We start from the raw sequence: 10,037 nt of genomic DNA on the forward strand, positions 1-10,037 counted from the left end.
TTTGAATGTATACCCCTTTTTGTACTGACCAATCACCCTTACCCAACTTGTTCCCGCCAGTGAATGAACTAATCATGTTTTAGAGTTGTTGTTTGATTTTCCCGCGGTGTACAATGATTTGTTATGATGTATGTGAAGTCCCTGCCCTCTCCAAAGAATGTATATAAGCTCTGCTTAAGCTGTTCTCGGGGCTCTCTGCTTCTCTGAAGTGAGCTCTGAGCCCCAGCATGCTGGACCCCCAATAAACCCTCTGCTGTTGCATGAGACAGTCTCTTGGTGGTCTCTTCCTCCGACACTCACCCGACCTTAACAATTTTATGGGATAATTTGAGGGAGACTGGTGTTAGTTCTTTTTTAGAAGTCTGGTAGAACTCTGCTGAGAATTCCTCTGATCCTGGGCTTTTCTTTGTTGGTAAGGCTTTTTGTTGTTTCAATTTCATTACTTGAAAATTTGTCTCTTTATGTATTCTGTATCTCTGATTTATTTTGGGCAGATTATATGTGCCTAGAAATGTGTCAGTGTCTTCTTGGTTTTGCTGTTTATTGCAGTATAAATTTTCAAAATAGTTTTGTATGAACCTCTGGAATTCAGAAATGTCTGTGGTGATATCTTCTATGTCATCTCTAATTTAGTTGACTTGGGACTTCTGTTTCTTTTAGCTAGTTTGGATAAGGGATTATCAATCTTCTTTATATTTTTGAAGACACAACTCTTTGTTGTGTTGATCTTGTGCATTTTCTTTTCTTTCTTTTTTTTTTTTAATTTTTGTGATACTGGGGATTGAACTCTGGAGTACTTGACCACTGAGCCATATCCCCAGCCCTATTTTGTATTTTTTATGTAAAGAAAGAATCTCACTGAGTTGCTTAGTGCCTCACTGTCACTGACGCTGGCTTTGAACTTGAGATCCTCCTATCTCAGCCTCCAGAGCTGCTGGGATTACAGGCATGTGCCACTGCTTCTGGCATTCTTGTGTATTTAACTAAATTGTCTATTTCATTAATTTTGGTTCTGATCTTTAATATCTCCTGACTATCACTGATTTTGAAATTAGTTTGTTCTTTTCACAAGCCCTCGAAGTGGAGAATAAGTTTATTGAATTAGGATCTCTCTATATTTCTAATGTATGCACTCAATGCAGTAAAATTTCATCTTTTTACTGCTTTCTTACTATCTTAGAAATTTTGATATGTTATACCCTTGTTTTCATTTGTTTCTGAGAATGTCTTGATTTCTTCCCTCACTTTTACTTTGATTTATTCTTCATTTAAAAGAGTATTGTTTAATCGCCATGTGTTTATGTGGTTTTTATTATTTTTCTTGTTGTTGAATTCTAGTTTCATTCCATTGTGTTCTGATATGATACATGGGATTACATGAAGTTTTTTTGTATTTACTTAGATTTATATTTTAGCCTTGAGTGTAGTCTATATTGGAGAAAGTTTCATAAGCTGCTGAGAAGAAGAGAATTTGGCTGTTTTGGAGTGAAATGCTCTGTAGTTATCTATTAGGTCCATTTAACTTATAGAATTATTTAGGTTGGATATATCTTTATTGATTTTATGCTTTGATGATCTGTCTATTCATGAGTGTGTGTTAAAATCTCCTAATATTATTGTATTGGGGTCTGTCTGGGATTTAATGTCAAGTAGTCTTTTTTTTTAATGTAATTGAGTTAATATTTGGAACACATATATATATTATTATTGTTTCTTCTTGTTGGATTATTCTCTTTACCAGGATGTAATGGCTCATATGAAAATGGTTACTCTATTCTGATTTCAGGGTTGGTTTGCATGGAATATTTTTTTTTCTGTCCTTTTACCTTCACCCTATGAGGGTTTTACCTTTGAGATAAGTCTCTCACAGATAAGATATGGTTGGATCTTGTTTTTTATCCATTCTGCTGATTTAAGATAATAGTCTGGTGTCTCCATTGACATCTGTAGCCCTAATTGACATGAGGACACACATATGCCTTCACATACGCTCACACCCACATTCAAGCCCACAAATTTGTACATAATGGAAAAAATTGAAAAATTTTAATACTATATGATGAAGTGATGTTTAGGATAAAAATTTTTAAAAGTTAAAATTTGAAAGAAGATGAATTAAAAAAATTTAAAGTTGAACTAGGCATGGTGGCACATGCCTATAATCCTAGTGGCTCAGGAGGCTGAGGCAGGAGGATCATGTGGTCAAAGCCAGCCTTAGCAAAAGTGAAGTGCTAAGCAAATCAGTTAGACCCTATTTCTAAGTAAAATCCAAAATAGAGCTAAGGTCTAGTGCCCTTGAGTTCAATCCCTGGTACAAAAAAAAAAAAAAAAAAAAAAAAAAACCCAAAACAAAAAACAAACAAACAAACAAAAAAAAGAAAAAGAAAAAGAAAAGTCAAAGAATGGTGGGGGAAAAAGGGAAAAAAGAAAAAAAGGAAACAATAAAGAAAGAAGAGCAGAAAAAAAGATGAAAAAAAATAAAAAGAGTACTGCTAAGAAAAAAAAAGCTTCTTTCCACTGGGGTGGTCAAGACTGCTGGTAGGGATGGGTGTGCATTCTGCATACTTTCTTTTGGCTTTAGCTCTGGGGTTGAGGGCTGGAGATTGTGCAGCCCAACTGTGTAACACAATAACTTTGTGTTCCTCAATTAGTTGCTGGCCTTTGTGGCTAGGTGTCACAGCTGGTTGCAGTAGATCTGTTTTCAGTCATCCAGTATATGGTGGCTTAGCACTCTTTGGCTGTTGACAAATTGTAATTTTCTGAGACTTAGGAGTAGTGCCAGATTTCATACTGAAGATTCAAATAATTGGCATTTAGACTTGACTCAACTTCATTTTTTCTATGTGAATTCGTGGATTAAAGATTGCTTTTAGGGAGAGTATACATATAACTAAAAATATGTGAATGCAGTATTCTGAGACACCGTGTTAATCATGAATGCTACCATAGGTTTGAAGGACATGTTTTTGGTCAATGTTTTCCAGATTTTAAGCAATATAATTACAGTTAAATCCATATTTTCTGACTGTAGTTTTGGTGGAGGCTCTTGTAGTATCCTCTTGCTTTGGCCTGGTTCCTATGATTACAATAATGATTTGCAAAATTTATTTTGTTTAACTTCACTTTTTTCTCTGTTAGATTAAGCCTCATAAAAATAAGAAATTTGTTTTGTTCATAAATTTGTTTTCTGAATCTGTTACGTGTTTTTTCCACTATCATCCAGTATCTGATATATGTTTATCTCAAAGATACCTGGAATATTTCTTTATCCTCCCCCAAACAAATGTGTAATGGCAGGTTCTGTACCCACCTTTATTATTCTGTAATCAGTAGTATGAGTTGATGGATTTCTTCATTCTCTCTTCTGCCTGCAGGCAGAAGTGATTTAATTTTATTTTTTCCCATACCATACCTTGTTTTTCTTCTTTCTTTGGAATGAATTTTATCTTATTTTGAGCATCAGTGCTTAGATCAGATGAGATCAGAATTTTTTAAAAATACTATATAAAGACTGTTTTCCCAAAGTCCACAGTTAATTTGGAATGCTGCTCACAGTCAGGATCTCTGAGAGAAATTCCTAAACACCAGCACCTAATCTGAAACACTTTCTTACAGAAAGAAAGTTTCAGGACTTTTTTTTTTTGGTGAGTAAATTTCTTGTACTTATTTTATGACATTCTATCACTTTGTTCTTCTTTTGATTGTAAAACATCCCATTTTTAGATACTTTAATATAAGTTGTAGCAGCACCTAACATAATGTCCATATTATCATCTTTGGCAGTCTTCTTCTTTTTAAAGGCTGAATAATATTCCATTTTATGTATATGCTACATTTTTTTATCAATTAATCTACTGATAGACATTAGGTTACTTCCACATTTTGATTATTGAGAATAATGTTGAATGATTCCATTTACATATGGAATCTAAAATAGCCCAACTCTTAGAAATGGAGAGTAGAATGAGAGATGTCAAGAATAGAAGCAGGGAAGACAGGAAATTTTTATTCAATGGATGCTAAGTTTCAGTTATGTAAGATGTTGTACAACTTAATGTCTATAGTTAGTGTTACTATATTGTATACCTAAAAGTTTGTTATAAGAGTAGATTTCACATAAAGTGCTCTTATCACAATATAAAACATGCACATGCATTCTAAATATTTTCTCTATCTATATTTGATTAAGGGTTCATATCCATCTTGAAGCTTCTAGAAACATAGAAACAGTTATAAATAAATTATATCACATATAAGATGTGTAAATCTTATTATACATACATTGTAGGTTTTAGACTTTAATAACTCTCAACTATTTTTAGCCTTCATTCATCATGTAGTAAAGGGAATTTTTCCTCCAAGTCTTTCTTTGCAATACAACTTTTTTGCTCTTTCTCCTACATTTGTACCATCTATCTCAAATTGGATAGTATGTCATTTTATTGCATCTACATAATAGTAGAAACATTATGGAGGTTAAGCTCAAGAACAAAATAATGTGGTAAGTAATCAGATACCCATACCCAAACAAAATCAAACTTAAAGACAGAAAAAAGAGACTGTTCAAACTGTATGAAAATTGATGCCCAGTTACATGATGAACAGTGTTTTATGAGCTTCTTGTGATAATAAGCATGAACAGAGACAAAAGATACATTAAGATAAGATATTACAGGCTTAAAACAAATATTAATGATAATGAAGTGGTTTGAAAAGTTAAAGAAAGATAAAGGGATCTTGACAAGGTATCATCAAACTCTGGGGATCATTTTTCCTTTTTACATAGAGAGCCTATAGAGTCGGGAAGTCCCAAGAGATAGAAAGTTTTACTTGAAGTATGTGGGGACCGATTTGAGTTTTTGGCATCCTGACTTCTGCTAGAAGAGATGGGGACTCTCTTCAGGAGAATGCTGCTTAAGCTATATTTTTATTTAAGAATATTTCTCATTCTAATACTTTATATTTTCTAAAGCTAGTAGTGATCTTTTGATTTTTTTTTTTTTTAGTGTTTTGGTTGTGTCTACTTCCCAATATTATTAAGACATAATGTTCATTCCTAATATGTCTCTGGCTAATATTCTAGATTAAATCTCTTCTTGGATATTTTCCATGTATGTTGATTCCATTCATGGAATACAAATTAACATTTTCCTTTTAGATCATGGCTTTTCTTACTTTTGTTGGTTCTTAATTTGCTCTGCTTGGATTTTTCTTCTAGTCTTAATGTACCCTTGATTCTTAGCTGTGACTATAAATGTAAAGCGATAATTTGAGAAAAGTTCTAGCTTTCAGCAACTAATCTTTGCTATCCTATCTGGCTTTTAATTCCTTAATAGACACTTATCAATGTCTTCAAAGATGTACAAAATGGCACGTGAGCACTTGGCAAATTCTCTTCAAGAACTTGTAGATGAAGAATTGAAGAAGTTTAAGAGCAAACTTACTTATGTCGAGCTAAAAAAAAAACTTAAGAATATTCCTAGGGGGGAGATTAAGAAAGTCTCCGATCATGAAGATCTTGCTGAAATCCTGGTCAACCATTACGGGTCATGGAATGCAGTGAAGGTTACCATGAAAATCCTGAAAAAAATTCACCAGAGACACGTGGCTGAGAGGCTCCTTTATGATATCAAGGGTGAGTCAAAACTTTGACTTTTAACTGCTTTTGTTACTGTTCCATCAGAAAGCTTCAAATCTCAATCATAGTTTCACCTACTCACCAAAACTCTGCAGTTATTTTCATATCCCATCGTATTTAGTAAGCATTGTCCCCCCAAATATTGACAATATGTCTACAGTATTAGTCTAGGTTTTTCAAGTCATTACTATTCATTTTAGGTGACAAATTATTCCCAAGGTTATGTGTTTTTTTTAATAATAATTTTATTATTTCTGTTAATTGTATAGGTGTACACACTGTTAATCATCAGTAACTAAGTAAATAATAAAGACTTGTATAAGAACAATGGAAATAACTTTGTTTTGGGGGATATGGTAGTTTCATAAAGAGTTGTGTAGATGTAAAATAAGGGGAAACAATGAAGACTAGAGAAGGATGGATTTATGACATTATGATTAGGGTAAGATTGGTTGGAGGGGCTGCGGTTGTAGCTCAGTGGTTAAGTGCTTGCCTAGCAAGTGTGAGGTACTGTTTTTGATTCTCAGCACCACATATAAATGAAATAAAGGTCCATTGACAACTAAAAAATATTTTTAAAAAGATTGGTTGCTAATGACAGTTGAAGTCAGGCATAGTATTCAAGGCTATACAACTATTGAATTTAGATGATAAATACCCTTTTCACTTTCTCTTCTTAATATAACTAGAATACTCAGGGATAAAGGATAAAAATACTGAGATTTTCTCTGATTAGCTAAAAACAGTAGTGAAGAGGCTATGTTGGAAGGAAAGAATGTTGCCAGCTACTAAGAACAGAGTTCTAGGGGTCTCACAGAACCCCTGCTAATGAAGATCTGAAAGTCAGAGAAGGAACAATCTTTTACTCCAAGCACTTTTCATTACCTGAGATCATGATGCTAATTCCAGTTTAATAGATCATTCATGGTACTTTTGGAAAATTTGCCCTGAATTTTCTGAGCATTATTGAATATTGTCTCATCAAAGATAATGTTTTGAAGAGAAGAGATGGCTACTTTAGTTAGCAAAGTAAAGATCTACTAAACAGGAATTCCCAGTGTTATCTTTCTTCTGCACTGTATTTGAAAACTGGATTCTCTTTTGAGGTAAAAAAGAAATTACTAACTTTCAAATAGGATTTTAAAAGTAATTTGGACTTTTGGTCACCAAAATGAATTGATACAGCTTGGACTGCAGATATTATGATGTTCTCCAAAATAAAACTACAATTTTCCTTTGGTATATACTGGGGATTGATTCCAGGACCTTTTGCAGATAACAAAATACTCAAGTCCTCTTTTCTTCTGTAAAATGGTAGTATTTGTATATGACCTAGGTCCACACTCCTGTATATTTTTAATTAGCTATAGATTAGTTACAATGCCTAATACAATGAAAAATCCTATGCCAATCCTGTATCAATAAGAGTGAATCATACTCATTGCAAAAACTGGGCTCAGAGGAATATTAAGTGAAGGTGAGTACACAGTCGATAACCCAATAATCTCTTGCTTTATATACATATTCTGAAATTAGTTGGCTTGGACTCAAATTCATAAGTATGAGTCCATAAAAATATCTAACACATATAAGCTTTTATAAATACTTAAATAAGATAACAAAGTAATTAAAATTATACATGAAATGTAAATTTTATCTAATAAATATTAGAAAAGATTTAAAGTTGTCAAAAATCTTGCTAATTATTATGAGCTATAAATATTATGTCTATTTTTTAGATAAGAAAACCAAAGGTTAAGAGAAATTAATTTTCTTAATGGGTAAACTTAAGAAATGTCACATTTCAGATTGATTCTAGAAGTTATTCCTGTAACCATTAAAGTATACTTCCTAAAAGTGTTTTAAAGAGATGATCAAAATCTAGTTAGAGTATAAAGCATTGCCCAATCTATTAGGGGAAAGAATTTTACTCTCATGAGTGTATCTTGTGGGTGTGTTTGTTGTCTAATTTAAAAACTCTAGGGGGCTGGGGCTGTAGCTCAGTGGGAAAGTGCTTGCTTTGAATGCATGAAGCACTGGGTTCGATCCTTAGCACCACATAAAAATAAATAAAAATACTGTGTGTTAAAAACAAACGAATGAAAAAACTGTCTTCTTGCAGTTATGTTACATACAAACACGAAACTCATCTACCTGTTGTAGTGGAAAGAATTTTGCTCTTAGAGTCTGAAAAACCTGAGGTTCAATCCCAGACATATAATGTACAATCTGTGATTGTGTCAAAAAAATAAAAATAAAAACAGAAAAATTTTGATTCCAAATTTGAATACCTGACAATGTTCAGATATTATATATATAGCTCAAAATACCTATGGGACCTTTAAGGGTAGTAGGAGACAAAGAGGCAAGAGCTTTATTCAGTCTTTATTCTGACTGAAGTAAAGGGTTAAGCACATTGTTCCCTATAAATAGGGACTATAAAATAAGATGTTCTTTACCTCTAAACTTCTAGAAAATGATAAAAAGAATAAGAAAAAAGAGGATGATGAAACAGATGATGATGATGATGATGATGATGATGATGATGAAACCGATGAAGAAGAATCGAGTGATGATGATGATGATGATGACAATGACGATGACGATGATGACGATGACGATGATGATGATAATGATGACGATGATGACGATGATGATAAATAAAAAGAGAAAAAAACCCTTTCTTACAGAAAAATATTGAAAATATTCACCCTTATTACTTTTTTTATGGAATGTGGAGACTAACATGAAATTTGTGTTTTTTGTTCCAGTGCTTTATTTTCTATTCTACATATTCTTTTTATTTCTTTAATAAAACATTTCTGAGCTAATTATAGTTTGTCAGAGTGAAACTTATAGAAAGATAATAGAGGGAAGGGAGCAGAGGGTAGAAGAGGGAAGGGGAGGAGAGGAAATAGGGCTTGAATTAGAACAAAATCTCTTTCATGCTTGTACAATTATGTCAAGATGAATTCCAACCAATATATAACTAAAAGAACCAATAAAGAAAGAGGTTTTAGACTGAGGTTTTATGGTGTTGCTGTAAGATAAAATTTTAAGTCATATAAGAAGTTTTAGCTGTTAGATAAAAATAAAATCTTCAAGCATCCATAAAAGATTTGTCTTATAATTGCTAAGAAAAAATAAATACTATTGCATATAGGACTGGAAATTTTTACCTCTTGTTTTTATTTTATAAGTGTCCATAAATAAGTATATATAGACATCAAAATCTGTCTATGTGTGTGTATCATGTCATCAGAATTTTTCTTGCCAGTTTTTACTAAAACCTCTTCCTCCCTAAAACATACTGAATTCAATTAGGTTATCTCTTAGGTACAATTTATACTTAACACTGTGCTTGTACTTGGTTTTCATAGAAAACTGTTATCTAATCCAGTGTTTTTATTTTAGATATATAGTTGGTGTATCTTTATGAGAGCAAGAAATAGGGCTTTGTGGTTTCTTTCTTTAAGCTTGATTGTATTAGTAAATGAGTAAAATATGATTTCATTTAGAAATACTATGAAACTAGATTCTGAGAAAAACATACTGAAAATAGAGAAGAGTAAAACCTTGATTATTCTGTTCTCTACCATAGCGGCCTTTTATTTTCTCATAGGTTACCTTTGTTCAAACCAAGCTAATACTTGTCATAAACAGCTGTGTTCTTGTTTCTGTCATACACCTTTTCTTAATTGTGTCATCTTTGAGACACTTACCTCTTTATCTGAACTTTCATTATTTGGACATCAAAATGAAAATTTAGGAATCACACAGATTTTGAAAAAAGTTTGAGGTACACTTTGAATTCTTCATTAAGCTCTTAAAAACTTATAATCTGAAATTCATAGATCAATTTAAGTTAGAAATTGTGATGCTTGTTTCTATTTTAATTTTTTCTTCAATCTATTAGAGTTGTCTTCCAAAGAAGACTTATATTAAAAAAAAACAAAGATCAGCTTTTGTCTAATGCCACAATTTACCAATTGTTAAGTATAAATATCACTTTACTAAGGATGTTTACATGCTCAATTTTATGATTTTGAAATTCAAAGTTCATGGACCTTTTGTTTGTGTACCCTAGCATAAAGCATAATCACCTTTTCATATGCTTCCTGGAAAAACATTCATCCTCTTTGGTTCATATTTTACTAATAAATTAATAAATTTCTAAATCAATGAACAGACTTGTAATATCTTTGAAACTGGTTTGTCATGAGCACTAGCCATGAAGAAATAGTGCACACAAGCCACTGTAGTTCAAAAGTATAATCTCAAAAATTCCAGGTCCTAAAACTTAGTGGGCAATGTGGTAGTATGAAAAAGTGAAGTCTTTTAGGGTTGATTAGGCTCAAATTATCTGTTTGCTGATGACATCATTTTATATTTAGAATGC

General features: G+C 32.3%; 1 protein-coding gene across 2 annotated transcripts; it reads left to right on the top strand.

The window, feature by feature from the left end:
• The first annotated feature begins 208 nt into the window (after positions 1 to 208).
• On the top strand, positions 209 to 9,824 carry LOC124088410 (glutamic acid-rich protein-like). 2 transcript variants are annotated; one of them, XM_058576910.1, is made up of 3 exons: positions 209 to 412; positions 5,337 to 5,635; positions 8,112 to 9,824. In XM_058576910.1, the coding sequence occupies exons 2-3, from the start codon at positions 5,347 to 5,349 to the stop codon at positions 8,300 to 8,302; spliced, it is 480 nt and encodes a 159-aa protein (XP_058432893.1). In that variant the 5' UTR covers positions 209 to 412; positions 5,337 to 5,346; the 3' UTR covers positions 8,303 to 9,824. The 2 variants fall into 2 exon arrangements, with proteins under 2 accessions (XP_058432893.1, XP_058432894.1); XM_058576911.1 differs by lacking the exon at positions 209 to 412 and adding an exon at positions 3,542 to 3,644.
• The last annotated feature ends 213 nt before the right edge of the window (positions 9,825 to 10,037 follow it).

The sequence above is a fragment of the Marmota monax genome, unplaced genomic scaffold (genome assembly GCF_021218885.2).
Source record: "Marmota monax isolate L192 unplaced genomic scaffold, Marmota_monax_Labrador192_F-V1.1 WCK01_AAM20220418_F8-fsc00061, whole genome shotgun sequence".
Lineage (NCBI taxonomy): Eukaryota > Metazoa > Chordata > Mammalia > Rodentia > Sciuridae > Marmota > Marmota monax.

Bases quoted from the DNA above. Each gene is read 5' to 3' on its own strand.
- LOC124088410 (XM_058576910.1), top strand. From the start codon at position 5,347: ATGTCTTCAAAGATGTACAAAATGGCACGTGAGCACTTGGCAAATTCT. The intron at 5,636-8,111 runs GTGAGTCAAAAC...CTAAACTTCTAG, and splicing joins GCTCCTTTATGATATCAAGG to AAAATGATAAAAAGAATAAG.